The sequence below is a fragment of the Canis lupus genome, chromosome 20, assembly GCF_003254725.2.
Source record: "Canis lupus dingo isolate Sandy chromosome 20, ASM325472v2, whole genome shotgun sequence".
Taxonomy (NCBI): Eukaryota; Metazoa; Chordata; class Mammalia; order Carnivora; family Canidae; genus Canis; species Canis lupus.
The window spans coordinates 58,260,315-58,277,497 of record NC_064262.1 but is presented as its reverse complement, the minus strand read 5'-3'; the positions used below and the strand labels follow the sequence as shown (position 1 = coordinate 58,277,497).

General features: G+C 70.3%; 2 protein-coding genes across 4 annotated transcripts; one reads left to right on the top strand and one right to left on the bottom strand.

Annotated features, from left to right (window-relative positions):
• Positions 1-3,805: 3,805 nt before the first annotated feature.
• FGF22 (fibroblast growth factor 22) lies at positions 3,806-7,510 on the top strand. 2 transcript variants are annotated; one of them, XM_025456632.3, is made up of 3 exons: positions 3,806-4,020; positions 6,061-6,164; positions 6,281-7,510. In XM_025456632.3, exons 1-3 carry the CDS (start codon positions 3,807-3,809, stop codon positions 6,479-6,481), a joined length of 519 nt encoding a protein of 172 aa, XP_025312417.1. In that variant the 5' UTR covers position 3,806; the 3' UTR covers positions 6,482-7,510. The 2 variants fall into 2 exon arrangements, with proteins under 2 accessions (XP_025312417.1, XP_025312418.1); XM_025456633.3 differs by having other exon boundaries at positions 6,258-7,510.
• On the bottom strand, positions 7,504-15,229 carry RNF126 (ring finger protein 126). 2 transcript variants are annotated; one of them, XM_035703291.2, is made up of 9 exons: positions 15,063-15,229; positions 10,494-10,552; positions 10,294-10,357; positions 9,828-9,991; positions 9,218-9,286; positions 9,074-9,143; positions 8,563-8,656; positions 8,307-8,422; positions 7,504-8,229 (listed from the first exon to the last, which is right to left on the bottom strand). In XM_035703291.2, exons 1-9 carry the CDS (start codon positions 15,135-15,137, stop codon positions 8,080-8,082), a joined length of 861 nt encoding a protein of 286 aa, XP_035559184.1. In that variant the 5' UTR covers positions 15,138-15,229; the 3' UTR covers positions 7,504-8,079. The 2 variants fall into 2 exon arrangements, with proteins under 2 accessions (XP_035559184.1, XP_025312415.1); XM_025456630.3 differs by having other exon boundaries at positions 9,747-9,991; positions 15,063-15,228.
• Between the last annotated feature and the right edge of the window lie 1,954 nt (positions 15,230-17,183).

Genomic DNA, 17,183 nt, shown 5'->3' with positions numbered 1-17,183 from the left:
TGGGCTCCGATCGTGGTCTCGGGGTCCCATGAGCCCAGGGTCATGGGATCGAGCCCCATGGCAGGCTCTGTTTAGCGGGGTGTCTGCTTCTCCCTCTCCCTCTGCGCTCTCTCTGTCTCTGTCTCTCTCTCAAAATAAATAGATCGTTAAAAAAGTAAATGAATTACCACACACCCAGTGCCCTGGACGACAGAAGCGCATTCTCACATTCCTGGAGACCCACCCGACGCGCAGCATCAGCACCCGTGGGCTGGAACCAAGGGCTGGCGGGGCCGCGCTCACACTGGGAGCTCCAGGCGGGGGTCCTTGCTGCCTCGGGCAGCTTCTGGGGGCGCCAGGTCCCGCGGCCTGTGGCTGCACCCCTCAGCTCTCCACCTCCGTGGTCGCGTGGCCTCCTCTGTGTCTGTGTCAGATCTTCCCACGTTTCTCTCATAAGGACACTTGGGGTCTGCTTAGGGTGCTTTCCTCATCTGCTCATCTTAATTTTTTTTTTTTAATTTTTATTTATTTACTTATGATAGTCACAGAGAGAGAGGCAGAGACACAGGCAGAGGGAGAAGCAGGCTCCATGCACCGGGAGCCCGACGTGGGATTTGATCCTGGGTCTCCAGGATCGCGCCCTGGGCCAAAGGCAGGCGCTAAACCGCTGTGCCACCCAGGGATCCCTAATTTTTTTTTTTTTTTAAGACTTTATTCCTGAGAGACACAGAGAGCAGCAGAGAACCAGGCAGAGGGAGAAGCAGGCTCCATGCAGGGAGCCCGATGTGGGACTTGATCCCAGGACCCCAGGATCACGCCCTGGGCCCAAGGCAGATGCTCCACCAGAGCCACCAGGCGTCCTGAGCATCTTAATTTATTAGTATCTTTATCTGCCAAGGCTCTTTCCAAATAAGGTAAAACTCCCAGTTTCCTGGGATGAGAATATGGTCGCATCTTTGAAAGGGGCTGTCGTTCAGCTCATCAGAGATGACACTGGGTTTGCGACCAAGAAGCAAGGCTGTGGTAGGCTGGGGGGGGGGGGGGGCGCCTGCCTTGGCTCAGGCCGTGACCCCGGGGTCCCAGGATCCAGTCCCACGTTGGGCCCCCTGCGGGGAGCCTGCTTCTCCCTCTGCCTGGGTCTCTCATGAATAAATAAAATCTTTAAAAAACCCCAGACGACCTTGCCTGCAGCAGACGCGGCCTGTGCCCCGAGGTGGGGCGGAACCATCCCTGCGGGCCTACTCTCACGCATCCGCTACGTAGAAAGGTCCCAGTGCGTGTTTCCTGAGGTGAGATGTCACGAGGGCGCATGTCAAGAATTCAGCTCGGGTGTCCGTGTCCCCCGAGCCCCTGGCACCGCCGCCCACGGCCAACACCCCCGCCCTGGCGCCTCCCACCACACAGTGGTTCGCGCAGTGTCGTGTTTATTCCCCGGGGAACCTGCTGCGGAGCCGAGAGACAGTGGCGCGTCAGGGGCCGCGTGGCAGCGATGCTCACAGCACTGTCCTCGCACCCACTCCATAGGTGTCGCGTCTCCCGAGGACGCGCACCATCTCTCCGCTCTGCCCCGTGAAGACGGGCTGCAGGATGTGCCCACGTGGGCTGCGGCGCGGCGGGTGGTCGGGAGGCGGGCTGGCGGCTCAGAGGTCCACCTGACCCAGCAGGTCTACTCTACCTACACGCAGGACAAACAAAACCGCGTCCACGTAGAAACCCGTACGCCCACGTCCACGGCAACACAATCCACAGCAGCCAGAAGATAGAAATGACCAAGTGTCAATGGATAAATGATACAGTCCCTGGACCCCGAGCAGGAGCGAGGCCCCCACGTGCCCCGGGGACGGACCCGAGCCCACACGCTCAGGGAGGGAACCAGACACAGGAGGCCCCACGGGCTGGGAGTCCACGTGTGTGACACGTGCAGGACGGGGAGGGGGCTCATGGAGGTAGGGGTGGGAGTTGGGGCCGGGGGGAGGGGCTGGAGGTGCGGATGGGGATGAGGGCGGATGGCGACAGGACTTCCTTTTGGGGCGATGGAATGTTCTGGAACTGGATAGAGGTGATGGCTGACGACGCTCCCTTGAAAACACGGAGTTGCAGGCTTACCTGGGCGCACTGTGAGGTACGTGAATTATATTTCAATGAAGCTGTTATTAAGCTCCAACAGCACCCGGGGCAGGACAGCTTCCTGGGCGTGGGTCCACCCCCACCTCACAGAGCCCCCAGCACTGTCGTCCTGGGGGCAGGGTGGGGACACTCCAGGAAGGGGAGTTTCTGGCTGCTGGGAATCAGGATGTTACGAGTCTGTGCCCAGCGAGCTGGTGCGTCGCCGCCCTCCATCCTCCGGCCCACCTTCCAGAGGCAGCACGAGGCTCGGGGTGGGGTGGGGGGGACATGCGCTCCCATCTCCGTGCCCAGGCCCCGGGGCTTGGGCACAGCCGGTAGGAGGCCCGCCTGCGCCCAGGAAGGAGGGTCAGGGAGTCCCCAGAGCGGGCCAAGGCTTCCCGGCTGCCAGGCGGCCGGCTCCGCCCTCCAGCACTGCACCGGGCCAGGCCTGTCCCCTCGGCTTCACCCGGGTGCTGCTTGCGGTGCCACCTGGGCCTGTGGAGCAGAGGAGCAGCGGAGCCCTGGGGTGTGTCCTGTGTGCGGCCTGGGGCAGCTGCTGACCCACCCACCCCCGTGTCCCCACCTGTCAACGACATCGCGGGGCTCTGTCTGGGGAGGCTCAGTGCGCCCCTCGCAGGATCCGGGCCGCAGGGTGGCTCCCAGCGGGCCTGGGTGTGTCTAGTCATGAGCGGGGATGGCTGTCGATCCCTCCCGGGCCATGCAGCTCTGGACGCTGGGGACGGGGCCGCCCCAGCCATCATCCGCGCCCGGGTCAGCCGGCCACAGACTCGCGAGCGCGGCACCGCTCCCGGCCCCCGCCCAACCCCGGTGCGCCCGGCGGTCCCTGGGCCTGGCTCTAGGGGGCTCCAGCCTGGGGCCAGGCGAGTCCACCGGGCACGACCCCTGGCAGCTCCGCCCCTCCCGGGTCTCGGGCTCCCCCGGCGCTGTGTCCCTGTGTCCCTCCGTGTCCCTGCGGGCCCGCCTGTCTCACACCCACGCCCCCGCAGCCCCTGCAGGCTAAGCCGGTGACTCACGGACACGCACTGGCCTCCCCGCCCCGCAAGACAAACACGCGGGGAGGCAAGACAGTCCCCGAGTGGCCCCGCCCCTCGCCCCGCCCCCTGGGCGCAGGCCACGCCCACGGCCGGATCCGGACCGTGGCCCCGCCCACCCCCAGCTCCAGACCGCGGGGCCGCCCCGCCCCCCTGGCGCAGGCCCCGCCCACACCCAGCTCCCGATCGCGGGGCCGCCCCGCCCCCCTGTCGCAGGCCCCGCCCACCGCCGGCTCCCGACCGTGGCCCCGCCCCGCCCCCTGGCTCAGGCCCCGCCCACCCCCAGCTCCCGACCGCGGGGCCGCCCCGCCCCCCTGGGCGCAGGCCCCGCCCACCGCCGGCTCCCGACCGTGGCCCCGCCCCGCCCCCTGGCTCAGGCCCCGCCCACCCCCCAGCTCCCGACCGTGGCCCCGCCCCGCCCCCTGGGCGCAGGCCCCGCCCACCCCCAGCTCCCGACCGCGGGGCCGCCCCGCCCCTGGCGCAGGCCCCGCCCACCCCCAGCTCCCGACCGTGGCCCCGCCCCGCCCCCTGGCTCCGGCCCCGCTCCTGCCTCCCTATTGGCCCGCGCCGGCCGGCCCCGCGTGGCCCCGCCCCCCCGGCGATGGCCGAGCCGCGGACGCGCGGGGGGCGGCGAGAGCGGGCGGCGAGCGGGGCGCGGGGCGCGGGGCGATGCGCGGCCGCCTGTGGCTGGGGCTGGCGTGGCTGCTGCTGGCTCGGGCGCCGGGCGCCGCGGGGACCCCGGGCGGCCCGCGGAGGCCGCGCAGCTACCCGCACCTGGAGGGCGACGTGCGCTGGCGGCGCCTCTTCTCGTCCACCCGCTTCTTCCTGCGCGTGGACCCCGGCGGCCGCGTGCAGGGCACCCGCTGGCGCCACGGCGCGGACAGTGAGTTCGGGGCGGCGGGCGGGCGGGGCGGCAGCCGCGGTGGGGACCCGCCGGTCGTCGTCCCGCGGGGTGTGTCGCTGTCGGCCAAGCCGCTCCCGCTGGGGCCTCGGTTTCCCCAGCTGTGAAATGGGCCCGGCGCAGGCGCTGGAGGGTTGGACAGTGGAGGGAACGCTCCCAGCTCCGGGCCTGGCTCCAGCAGCGGAGAAAGGGGTTTGCGGAATAGGTGAGGCAGGGCCCCTGGGCGCGTGGGCCGAGCGAAGCCGCCCCCAGGTCCCGGTGACAGGGGAGGTGGGAGCAGAGCTGGGGTCCGCGCCGCGCCCAAGCTCAGAACCCGCCCGGGTGCGGGCCCCTCTGTTTGTTCCCACACACCCTCTAGGTGGCCGAGGCCCAGAGAGGGCAGACCGCGGCCCCAGGGTCACCCGGCTGGCGTGGGCGTCGGGGTGTTGCTGGCGCTCCTTAACGCCCAGAACCTTGTCGCGTTGGAGTCACCGCGCTGACGCCCTGCCCAGCAAACAGGAGGCACTCAATAAGTGTTTGTGGAATGTATGCAGGCGAGGAGGCACGAGCAGAGGGGGCGGAGGAGCCCGGGCACCTGCGGCGGGCAGTGCCCCTGTGGCCCGTCTGCGGGGAGCTCCGGGGCCGGGCTGGGCAGCGGGGCGGGGGGTGTAATCATGGCCACTGCCTGAATCACCACCATTAGGGCAGATAATCACCCCCTGCCCTTGCAGCTGCTTTCATCGGGCTCCCAGGGCTCTCATTAGGCGCACCGGACAGGGGCGATGACGAGGGGACTGGCTGGGCCGGTGCATCGCTGGTGGGCACTGGCCGGCAGGTGGCTCCAGGCCGGCTGTGGGGCCCGGGCCTCCGGGTGACTCGGGATGGGCACTGCGTCTCTCGGAGCCTCGGGTTCCCCATCTGGGCAGCAGTGCTGGTGACTCACGGGACGGCTCTGTGGGGTGGGTGTGTGGAGCCCTCCTCTCCTTCCCTACTTCTGCGGTCATTGACTGGGTGGCTCCTGTGTGCTGCAGTGGGCGCAGGGAGGTCGCCGTGACCAGCCCGCCCTCATGAGGCTCCCCCGGCAGAGGGCAAAGCGGTTACACACACGATCAGCTAATAGGGTCATTTCAAGGAGGCCACATAGGGTGAGAGTCAAATGAAAATAGGGTGAGGTCCCGGTGCAGCTTAATCTGAGAGGCCTGGGGCCCCCCGAGGAGGTGGGACTGGGTGGGACAGGCCCTGCAGACAGAAGCTGACTGTGCGAGAGGAGCCGGGTGCCTGACGGGGGAGGTCGCAGGTACAGAAGCCCCATGCTGTGTGGGGTGAGCTCCCCATGGCCTGAGGCATCCAAGTCCAGGCTGCAGACCGGAGGGCAAAGCCTCGACTCCAGATTATTAACCCCTGGTACACGGCGGGGCCCAGGTGTGGGAGACTCCTCACTCCTCAGGTCCGCACGCTGGGCAGCAGGGACGGGGGGAGCCACGGGGAAGGCTCCTCAGGGGCTCCCCCGCCTGCAGATGGGGCCCCACACTGGCTCTGACACGTCCCAGGCCTCAGTTTCCCTCTCTGGGGAGTGGGCACGGTCAGCACCCCCCACCGGGGTTATGGGGTGCGCTTGGGGCTCCCTGAGCACCCCGTGTCCCCCACCATCTGGAGCTCCGTGTCCCCAGCCGGGATGGCCAGGGCAGGAGGCTGCGAACTGCCAGTGTGGCCGGTACCGGGTGGCCTACACCCATCCTGCCCGTCCTGCTTGTCACCTGTTGTGACAGCGGAGCTCCAGGCGCCCCCCACCCCAAAGCCCTCCCTGCCCCACACGGGGCTGTGGCTCCCGGGCCCTCGGACCCCTCCCCGCTGACGTCCTCCCACCTTCCTGCCCCCGCGCCCCCGGGTGCTCCCGGCCCCTCCTGGCAGGGCCTGTGGCTCCCCCGTGTCCGTGCTCGGGGCCCAGCCCCCAGACGCCTGGATGACCCATGAGCCAACAGGAGCGCCAGGGCCGGGGGGGGGGGGTGGACAGGCCCTGGCTGACCCCCAGCCTCCCCCCAGGCATCATCGAGATCCGCTCCATCCGCGTGGGCGTCGTGGCCCTCAAGGCTGTGCACACCGGCTTCTACGTGGCCATGAACCGCGGGGGGCACCCGTACGGGTCGGTGAGTGCCGCGCGCGCGGGGCTGGCGGGCGGCCGGGTGTCTGCCGGGGGGCGGGGTGCCCGTGGCCCGCCTCACACGCCCGACCCCCCGAAGCGGGTCTACACTGCCCACTGCAGGTTCCAGGAGCGCATCGAGGAGAACGGCTACAACACGTACGCCTCGCTCCGCTGGCGCCACCGCGGTCGGCCCATGTTCCTGGCGCTGGACGGGCAGGGGGCCCCGCGGCGTGGTGGCCGGACACAGCGGCACCACCTGTCCACCCACTTCCTGCCCGTCCTGGTCTCCTGAGGCCGCCAGGGCTTCCACGAGGGGTCTGAGCCGTGTGGCCCGGGGCGCGGCCCAGCACGTCGGGTCACTCCCCGTTTCCAAGCACTCCCGGGGCATCCGCCGCGTGCGGGGCCGGGCACCTGCCTGCCTGAGCCCCGGGAGCTCCTGAGTCTGGGAACAGGCGGACGCCGAGCTGAGCAGAGGCCACAGGTGTCCAGTCACAAGTGGGGGGCACGGACGCCCCAGAAACGCTCCACCCGGGCCAGAGCCTGAAGGATGTGGCCAGGGGTCGGTCCCCAGGAGGGCTGGGACGCGGCCGAGGTGGCTGGGAGGTGGGAACCCGTTGGGGTGTTGGAGGCTGGGGGAGGGGCAGCACGGACGTGCCACGGGGTGACAGGTCTCCACCCTGGCTCCGGGAGGTGAGGGTGACCTGGGGTCCTGGGGGTCCCCCCAAGAGGCAGGGGGGGAGCCCCAGACACGGGCAGACCCCGCACTGCTGGCGGTGAGGAGGGGCCACGGGCCGGGGAGGGGGCACCCCTGGAAGGTGGGGGGCAGGGGGGTCTCCCTGGGGGTGACCAGTCCTGCGTACCCCTGGGTTTTAGGACTTCTGAGGCCATCAGAGCACCCGCGTGAGCGGTGGCATCCCACCGGAGCACACACGTGCACACACACGTGCACGCAGGTCTCTAGCAGCTCCGGTGGTGACCATGGGGTGGGCAGGGTGGGTGGGGGCAGGGGGACCCGTGCAGGCCAAGGGGCTCCGGGGCTGCTCCCTCCCAGCACCCCGAGCCCTGCCATCGTGGGCCGGGGGGACGCCGCACGGGGAGGGCGACGGTCCTGGGGGCTCCCACCCCCAGCAGCCGCCCTGCACCTGGAGGATGAGGTCGGGGAGCACGTGCTGGAGGGGCGCTGGGTGGGGCCGTGGCCCTCAGTGAAGCTCTGCGACTTCGGCGGCTGTCGCGGGGCGGCTCCCGGGCGGGTCCGCAGCCACAGAGCTGGTGAAGGCGCGACCTCGGGGCCGCACAGCTCAGCCCCCCCAGTGCTGCACAGAAGGAAAACACCGAGCACCCGCTTGTTTCTAAGTAGGTGTATTTTTAAATAGCTTTCAAGATACACATATTTTTTTCCTTTAAAAAATGTCTGTCGGAGCAGTTTTGTTGTGTTGCTGGTCGTACTGTGGTCCCGAGCCCCCTGCGCTTGGCTTGGGGCCTGGTGGCCTGTCCGGGCATCGCGGAGACCCCGGCCTAGCGGCTCCACCCAGTCTTTCCACAGATCATGCAGGGCCGCACGTGAGCTAAAACGTCCATTTATTTCAAAGCAGTAATAATTTAAAATTATAAAAACCTTTCCGCCGTTGACTGTGTGGAGGGTGAGGTTAGAGACAAACGGGTGGGGGAGCCGGGGGCGCCCGGGGGCGCCGTGTGCCCAGGCCCCTGCGCCTGACGCCCCTCAGGGAGGCCTGAGCTCTCTCCAGCCTGGAGGCGGCGGTCCTCCGAGTCTCTGCCTGCAGCGGGGGTGGTGTGGGCGCCGAGGCGGGTGGGGGCACCTCCAGGCTCCAGCTCCGCGGTGCCCCCCACCGCCCCGCAGGGCCTGGGGCGCGAGGTCCTGTGCTCACCGGGGGCGGCCGGAGGGGGGCGGGGCGAGGGGCTCAGGAGTTGCCGGCTGGGTTTTCGTTGCTCGGCGAGCTGGAGGAGGACGACGATGAGGAGGACGAGAAGCTCACGCCGGTCAGGCCCGGGGGGTTGGTGGCTGTGTTCTGTCCCGTGAGGCTTTTCCGGCACACGGGGCAGCTGTCGTGCTTTGTGAGGACAGAGGGAGGCGGTTCAGAGGCTGAGCGCGGGGTGGGGGCCCAGAGGCCGCGGCCCAGGGGCTCACCTGCTGCAGCCAGGGCACGATGCAGCCGTCATGGAAGAGGTGGCTGCAGGGCAGCTGCCGTACACGCTCCCCCAGCCCGTAGTCGTCCTTGCACACGGGGCACTCCAGCCCGGAGCCTGCGGGGCGGGGAGCCTGTGACAGCCCGAGACCCGCGGGGCAGCCCTGGGGCACGCAGGGTGGACTCCCGAGCCCTGTGTCCTGGGGAGGGGACGGTATCGGGACAGGGACTGCGGCCCCGCGGCCGAGAGCCACACACCTACGTGTTCCTCGGTGACGGGGACGGTGGGGAGGGCCTGGATTTTCTCTTTGTCTGCAGGCGGGGGGCCTGTGTTTTCAAACTGATTGAGGAGCTGAAAGACAAGAGGCCAGAGTGCCGGGAGCTCGGCAGGCAGGTGCGGCCCCTCGCCCCGCAGGGCTCTGAAATCAAGGCCGGGTTACCTGCAAAAGCACCAAGGCTGGTCCTCAGACCCCCGAGGCCGAGCCCCGCGCTCCTACCCGCGCTTCTGCTTGTCCCGTCAGGGCCACCTCGCACCCAGGGGGCAGCGGCCCTGGGGACAGCACGAGCCCTCCCGGCACCGAGAGCCAGCCGCCCCCCGCTCCCCGGGACGGCTCAGGATGTGGAGGTTCACGGGCACCCCAGGGCGGCTGGGGCAGGGCACCCACCCTGGGGACCCTCGTCCCCTGGAGCATGGCCCGTCCCGCATCTCGTCCTCAGCAGAGGGAGATGGCGACTCCCCGGTGCGCACCACGGGGCGGCCACCCTGTACCTGTGTGATGATGGCATCCAGGCCGTTGGCCCCCCAGGCATAGTCCATCGGGTTTGAGTGCAGGACACCCCTGGGCAGAGAGGTCTGGGGTTCAAGTGGCGGAGAGGCCGGGGAGGGCGCCAGGGGACCCGCCCCCCTACTCACCAGGGGCCCAGGCCCAGGCTGGGGATGCTGGCGGGAGTGATGATGCCGTTGACCAGCTGCTGGATGATCCTGGAACAGAGCGGGGGCCGGGCCTGTGGTCAGCGCTCTCCCGGGCAGGGCCCCGTGCGTCTGAGCCCACGGTGACAGGCCAGGCTGCACCTGTGAGGACGCTGGCGGCCGGGCCGTCCCCGCTGGGGGTGGGGCCTACACGGAACAAGCCCGCAACACGGAGGGAGCTCGGGCCGCGGAGCAAACGCCAGCACCACCCTGCTCGCCCGCTGCTGGGACACCAGGACCCAGATGTGAGCGGCCAAGTCTCAGCCATAGCATGGGAGAGGGGGAGCGGGACGGGGACGGGCAGGGCCAGCCCAGAAGGACGGGGCACGGCAGGACGAGGGCCCTCGCTCAGGGCCCGCCCCGGGGCCCCCAGGACCCTCGGAAGGGCACACGGCCAGTCCGCCGAGTCGGGATGGGGCAGGCCGCCAGACTCCCAGGAGCGCCCCCGCGGGCGGCCCCCTCGTGCCCTCACCCTTCCAGCGTGGGGACGCCTTCGTGCCGGCCGGTGGCCCGCCGTGCGGTGAGGCGAGCGCGGGGCTGCCGGGCGCCATACCGGTGTCGGGAGTGTTGCTCTCTCTCCCGCCGGCTTTCGGGGTCCCTGCCCTCTTCGGCCTGCACCCCAGGGGGGAACGTGGGGATCTCGAAGCTGTCGTCAAAGATGCCGAAAGCAAACTGCCCGTAGCCCTGCGGCAGCGTGAACAGGTGCTGATCCACGTTCTGTGGGGAGGAGGGCCGTGATCACGGGCAGAGCAGCAGGCCCTCGCCCGGACCCCACGTCTCCTCCGGGCGCCACGGGGCGCGGTCCCAGGCTCGGGGCTCGGAGGGAGGGGGACGCACCAGGGGAGCCTCGGTATGTGCGGGACAGAGGGAGGAGAGGCCCCGGGGGTCAAGGGTCAATGGTCAAGGGTCAGGCCCAAGGGACAGCCTGATGGGGGAAGGGGGTAGAGGAGGGCAGGGGGCACAGGGGAGGGCAGCTGCCTGAAGGGAAGCCTGCGGTCTGCGGTCTGGGGCCGACTCACCTCGAACGGCGGCCTGCTCTGGTCCGTGGGGGCCGTGGAGGGTGCAGACCCGTTCTCTGTGCTCCTGGGAGGACGGTGCAAGTCAGCAGGGGGTCCCCCGGCCTCGGGCTGCCCCCCCACGTGGCCCATCCGGGCTCTGCCCACAGACCTGAACCACCCCAGGGGCCTGGGTCGGGCCGCGTGCACCTGGGCCGCGTTACCTGGTCTCTTCTGGAAGCTCCTCAATAAAACCAGACTCGCATCTGGGGCAGATGTAATCCTGCAGAGGAGAGGGCGGGTGAGCGCCGGGCCAGGGGGGCCGCGGACTCAGCACAGGACACGCTCCACAAGCACCTGGGAAACCACTCAAGGCCAGGGTCAGACTCACGGGGCGGCCTGGGCGGGACACAGGCGCCCATCACCCGGGGCAACGGCCGCTGCATCTCCAGGCCTGGAGCCCCCGGACCCGCCCCTGCTGCAGGGGACCCCGCCACAGTCCACCGCACCAGCTGCCAAAGGCTCTGACAAGGCCTGTACCAAACGGGGTCCACGGAGCAGCCCCCACGTGCACACAGAAGCACCCGCCCCAAGCTCCTGGGAGGGTCGCACGACTGACCTTGGGGCCCCAGGAGTTCATGTCCCAGGAAGATGACCACGGAGGCTGGAAGTGCCACCCAGGCAAAGGGACCGGCCTGTGGGCGTCCCATGGCAGCACTTCTGGAACATTCCGGCAGCCCCAGCACAGAGCCTGTGACCCCATCCCCACTGGCCACGCCCCTTCCTGGCTCCCCACCCCCCACGGGTCAGATGGGGGAGACCGAGATGTCCTAACTGGAGGCTGGGGGGCCGGCCCAGGGGCAGCGTGGGAAACACCAGACCCCGCCTCCGGTTCCCAGAAATAAGCCCAAGCCCAAGCCCACACCCATGAGGGTCCTGGAGCCGCAGGGTGGGGAAGACAGCTCAGCTCTACCTTCAGGGACTTTCAGAGGCGCTGCCCCCGGTGGGAGAGAAGGGGGCGCTGACCGTCCCAGGGGGGCCACGGGCACAGGGGGCTGTGACCGTCCCCCGGGGGTAGCAACACCGCGGCTTGGCCTGGCCCTTCCCTGCTGACATCCAGGAGCACCAGGCACCTCCATCGGGGCAGCGGGCGCCACCGCAGCACAGGCCGCGACCCCTGCGCTCCCCGAGCTGCCAAAGGCAAAGGGGCCCCCAAAGGGGCCCAAGCCCGGGGGGGAGGGTAGCAAGAGCTGCATAGGTCGTGGGAACTGAATCCCAGATACACACACAACCCTGGTAATTCGTCGACCGAGGTACAAACAAGCCAACTAAAAACGGCTCAAGAACCAACAGGCAGGTCTCCAAAGACACGATGGAGGCCGCCCAGCGCCCTGGGCCCAGGCACCGCACCCCAGATACCCGGGACACGCGGCCTGCCCGCAACACATGATGACAAGTGGCGGCGAGGACGCGAGGACGCGGAGCCATCAGAACCCCACCAGGCCGGGGGCCGTGACCCAGGGCAGCCGCTTCGGACACGGCCCCGCAGTCCCTGGAAGAGCTGCACGCAGTCATCGGCTGACCCTGCAGTTCCGCGGCTGCGCACGCGCCCGGGGGGCAACGAAGACGCACGTCACACAAAACCCATCGCACGTCCACGGGGGATGTGACCCAGCCACGTGCGGGAGCGTCACTCGGTCGCCAGCGGGAGCGAGGCCCCCCCCAGACGCCGCCCCGGGGACGGACCCCGAGCCCCCGACGCTCCGGGAGGGAACCAGACACAGGAGGCCCCACGGGGTGCGAGTCCATGTGTGTGACACGTCCAGGATGGGCTCGTCCACACACGGGGAGGGGGCTGGGGGGGCCAAGGGATGACTGATGGGGATGGGGTGCCCTTGGGGTGATGGAATATTCTGGAACTGGATAGGCCGTTGGGTGCACGACTCCTGCGTGTACAGAAAGCACGGAAGCGCACCCTGTGCACAGGTGGGCGGTGTCTCAACAAGGCTGTGAGGAGCAGCGAGGACAGTGACCTGCGCCCCTCTAAGTGGGGCCGTGGGGGCAGCTCTGCTGCGGGACACTTGGGGACCTCAGGTCCAGGGCTGGTGGGAAGGCGCGGGCTCTCCCCGTTTCCTCCCGGAGCCCACCTGCCCACACCTGCCTGTCAGCCGGGGGCCTCCGTGAGCAGCGGCCCCTCTGTCCCCCGAGCACGCCGCCTGTCCCCAGCCCCATGCCACCTGGGCAAGGCTGCGTGGCCGGAGCGGAGCTGCCGGGGCTCGCGGCGGCTCCTGAGCATCCCCCGGCGCACGAGCCCCTGGTCCCGCTCTCTGCTCTGCCCTGTGGGCACCCCAGCCGGCTGCTCCCGCTCCCCTGCCCTCTTCTCAGGGCCTGCGCACCAGGCCTTCTGCGGAGCGTTCTCCCCCAGATAGCTACCTGGCTCGCCCCCTCTCCAAAGCTGGGTCTCTGCTCAAACGTCACCTCCTGGCTGCGAGCCTCGGTCTCCCCACCTGTAAACGGAGGACGGCCTCAAGCCTAGGGCCCTGGAGTCCGCGGCCACCGAGGACCAGAGGGCTGTGGCTCGTCTGCTGGCCGTGGGCAGGGCCCGGCCTCCGTGCTCTCTACCCCGAGCAAGCCCCACGCGCTGAACCCAGGTGTGCCCGTCTGAGCCGTGGACCACCCGGCGCAGGATTTCAGGCAGGCTCCAGCCTCTGCTCGCAGGCAGCGGGGAAGGGACCAGATCCGGGGGTGTCCCCGCGCTCTGCATGCCCCAAAGGCTTTGGTTAACCCAAGCAGCCAAGTGAGGAGACCCTCGATGGAGCGGGTCCCGAGCCTGCGTCCAGGTGGGGGCAGCCCGTGCTCACCCGCCCTAACTCGTGAGCACCTGTGTCTAACCAACGGCTCCTCACTGTGAACCGCTTACCTCTCCCCTAAGAGGAGGACAGGGGGAGGCGAGGGGATGACCCCACCCCGTGACGCGCCTATGAGGTGCAATAACCCGTCCTGAGTGACAGGGAGCACACGGGGTGCAGACAAGGGAGCGACCCGCCCAGGTCAGGCAGGTACGGGTAAACGGGGGACCCCCTGGCGGAGTCACAGCGGCGGCTGGCCCCCCGAGATCGTCTGCCCTGGGTGAGGTTGGCCCTAGGGGCCCCCCAAGGGGCCAGAACTCCAAGAGCAGCGCAGACCCAGGGAGGACCCAGGGCAGGTGCAGGTGCAGAGGGACTCGGGCTCAGGGCCACACAGACGTGGTGGGACTCCCCGGCCCCACCAGCCCCGGACCCCAGGAGCGCACCTGCTGCCCACAGCCCGCCTCAGCTGCCACTGCGCAGAGGGACCCGCCGGCGCCCACGGGAACGCCGGCCCCGCCCTCGCCACTCCCCACCCGCTCGCACGTTCTTCCTGTGGCCTCCGCAGCTGCCACCACTTCCCACGTTCACACCCCATCTGTCCCCCGAGCGCCCGTGAGCATCACGCCCGCTGCTGGATGCCGGGTGCGGGGCCACGGCAGGACCCGGCAGGGTGTGCGGCCTTCCCGCCCAGGGCCCCCCGGGCCCACCTTCCTTGGTCTTCCCAGGGTGCTTCTGACGCCGCTGCTGGGGACCGGACCCCCTGACAGCACGCGTGTCCCCCGTGCTGGGGGCTCCGCTCACGGCAGCCTCCAGCGGTTCCACGTGGCTCAGGTGGGCGCCCCAGCGCGTGGTCTGCCCGGCACCCAGCCACCTCTTTGGGCTCAGCCGCTTCCATCCCCGCTGACGTCAGACCCTGAGCACGCAGCGGCCCTCCCCGAGCACCCGGGGGAGGCGCGGGGTGGGGGCATCCGCGGAGCCCCGGCTCAGCTCGGCGCTCTGCGCTTCCAGGGACCCGGGGGGGGGGGGCCGCCGCGCGCTTCACCTCTCCAGCTGCAAACGGACGGCTCAGCGTGGGGCAGGGCGCAGGGGGCGCCCCGGGGTGCCCCGCGGGGAGGGCTGAGGGCGTCTCGCGGCGCCTCTAGGGGCAGCGACGGCGGGCGGGGAGGCGCCCCCGCTGCGTCCCGGGGAGGATGAGTCTGGGCGTGTGCGGCTGCCCGCGGGCTCCGACCGGCCGCCTGCCTGGCTCCTGCTCCCACACGCCCGGCTCCCGCGAGGCCGCCAGCCTGGCCCCGGGCGGGCTCCCCAGGCCCATCCCGCGGGCGGCAGCGGCGCGCCACGGCGGGGAAGCCGCGACGGCAGGCACGGGGTCGGCCGCCTCCCCGCGAACCGCGCGCGCTCCTGGCCGACGGCGCTCCCCGCCGCTGCTCCGTCGCGGTCCCGTCGCGGTCCCCGAGGCTGGGGCTCCGAGGACAAAGGTCGGGGCCGCGGCTCAGGCCGCCGACCCGGAAGTGGCCGCGCAGCGCCCGGGGGTCGGGGCGCCGGGGGCCGGGGCCGGGCTCGGGGCGCAGCAGCCGGAAGCGGCGGCGCAGGGCTTCCGGGAGCCGCGGGGCACGTCGGGCGGCCCGGCAGGTGCGGCGCACCTGGACCCCGGCCCCTGGACCCCGGCCCGGCACGAGCAGCGCCCGCCGCCGCCGCCAGCCCGCGGGGACGCGGGGACGCAGGCCGAGCCCGGGCGCGCCGCTCCACAGGTCGCCGCCGCGCCCGCCCCGGGGCCCCCAGGCCGCGGCAGCCAGGCCCCCGCCCCGCCCCTCCCCCGCCCCCGCCCCCGCCCCCGCCGCCGCCGCCGCCGCCGGTCACGCGGCCGCTGCGGCCTCAGTTTCCCCGGCGGGGCCGGCCCGCCTCAGGCCGAGGGAGCGCTCCCGCCGCCGCCGGCCCGGGCCTCACCGGCAGGCGCGGCACGATCTCGACGGAGCAGCAGTGGCAGAAGTACCGTCCGGGCTGCGGCGACGCCTCGGCCATGGCCACTGCCGCCTCCTCCGCGCCGCCCGCCCCCCGCGCGGCGCCCGCCGCCGGCCGTTTGCTGCTCCCTTGCCGGCCGACGCGCCCGCGCACGCTCACGCACGCTCACGCACGGCACGCACGGCACGCACGGCGTGGGGCGGAGGAGCGCGCGGGAGCCAGGCGGGCGGCGCGCGCGGCGGGCGCCGTCCGGGCGACGGTGGTCGCCGAGGGACAAACTCGGCCGGGCGCCTCTCGCGCGGAGCTGCGGGCGGGGGGCGGGGCTTCTGGCGGGGGCGGGGCTCCGGGCAGGGGGCGGAGCCGAGTCTCCCCGGCGACCCGGGCGGGGAGCGGGGGGTGTGGCTGGGGGCGAGCCCCGCTGGGAGGCTGGAGGGGCGCGGCCTGCTGGGGCTGGGAGCCCCCCTCTTCCCCGACCTCCCTCCTCCGCCCCCCCACCCCGCGTGCCACCGATCTGCCCCCGCGTTGGTGCCCCCGGCGCGCCCTGGCCCCCGGGCCTTTGCACGACACCTGCGTGCCTTTCCCCCTCCCTTTCCTGAGGTCTGAGATGCTCCTCGGCCGCGCTCGCTGCGGACGGCGGGCTGCCGGGAGCTCGTCCCGGCGGGAGCCTGCGCGCCCGGGCCCCATTGAGGTCCCCAGGTGTCCCGCAGGCCCGGGCCCGCTGCCTGCGGAGGGGAGACCCAGGCCGGCTGCGCACAGCGTGACCCGTGGAGCACGGCCTGAGGCTGCCGCGTGTGGCCTGGTTTTCGAGAGCGAAGGAAACCTGACCTCCTCCCCCCACCCCACAAACTAACCCGCAGAACTTTGATGAGCACCAGGCACAGGCCGGGATGGTTCCTAAGGCCAATTCCAGCCTGACCGTGCATCTATTTACGCCTCTATCACACGCTCATTGAGCACCTGCTGCACGCAGGGACACGCGTGGAGAAGCACTCAGCAGGCCGTGAAAACGGGGCCATAGGGCTGGATGCAGACGCCAGCCCCGTGACACTGAGCCAAGAATGGGTCCCTGGGGCTGGCCCTGCCTGGGGGGGCAGACGGGCTTCCTGGGGGAGGGGGCATCTGAGCCAGGGCCTTGAGGACTGGACGGGAGTAGGCTGGCGCTGGGCTGCCCGCAGAAGCGGGCAGTGCAAGCGGAGTGTCAAGGAATTAACCCTGGAGCCTGTGTGCAAAGGCTGTTGGATGTCGGGGGGCCAGGGACTCGGGTGCCAGCCAGTCTTGTCCCCGTCGAGGTTCACAGGTGACTCCAAGCCATTCCTGCTCTGACCCCTGGAGAGCACCCTGGTCCCGCCTCTGGGAATCCAGGAAACCTGTGCCTTCCACGCCCAGCCCCTAGCTCGTTGACACCACAAACGCTTCCACCCATCCAGCCTGCACAAGTTCATGAGGTGTCGCCCCAGCGGCCCCAGAAGCAGCCGGCCCCGCTGCCTGTGAGACCCTGGGTAGGTCACTTCGCTTCTCTGGACACAGGGTCCCCGCAGGGAGCCTGCTTCTCCCTCTGCCTGTATCTCCGCCTCTGTCTCTGTGTCTCTCATGAATAAATAAAAAAAATAAAATCTAAAAATGAAATAAAATAAAAATAAGTTCTCCGTACACATTGCAGAACCTCCGCCCGGGGTTCCGGGACTGGATGAAGCTTGGCGCACGCACGGGCACCCACGGCACCTCCTCCGTCCTCAGCGGGCCCTGCTGCCGCCCCGAGCTCATCATCACTGGCTCCCTTGGGTGGGCCAAGCCGCCTCCCACCCCGGGGCCCTGGTCCGCTCGGGCCCTCCCCACCGTCCCTTCTCTCTCCCTGCTTGTCTAACCCTTTGTGAGGGAGTCCCAGCCCATACAGCACCCCACGGCCCAGCACCCTCTTTCCTTCTGCAGCCGCCCCCGGCTCCGGGCTGTCGGCAGCATCGCAGAGGGCAGTGCTCAGCACAGAGCCGGTGCCCGCGGGTTCCCGGGCACATGAATAATCAGCGGGTCCCTGCTGGGTGACGGCTCCAGGCCGGGACCCGGGAACGCAGGGGAACACGGAGCCAGGGTTTTGCGTGTCATAAGACC

Bases quoted from the DNA above. Each gene is read 5' to 3' on its own strand.
- RNF126 (XM_025456630.3), bottom strand. From the start codon at position 15,137: ATGGCCGAGGCGTCGCCGCAGCCCGGACGGTACTTCTGCCACTGCTGC. The intron at 10,553-15,062 runs GTGAGGCCCGGG...TCTCCTCTGCAG, and splicing joins AGATCGTGCCGCGCCTGCCG to GATTACATCTGCCCCAGATG. The intron at 8,230-8,306 runs GTGAGCCCCTGG...GTCCTCACAAAG, and splicing joins TCGTGCCCTGGCTGCAGCAG to CACGACAGCTGCCCCGTGTG.
- FGF22 (XM_025456632.3), top strand. From the start codon at position 3,807: ATGCGCGGCCGCCTGTGGCTGGGGCTGGCGTGGCTGCTGCTGGCTCGG. The intron at 4,021-6,060 runs GTGAGTTCGGGG...GCCTCCCCCCAG, and splicing joins CTGGCGCCACGGCGCGGACA to GCATCATCGAGATCCGCTCC. The intron at 6,165-6,280 runs GTGAGTGCCGCG...TGCCCACTGCAG, and splicing joins GGGGGCACCCGTACGGGTCG to GTTCCAGGAGCGCATCGAGG.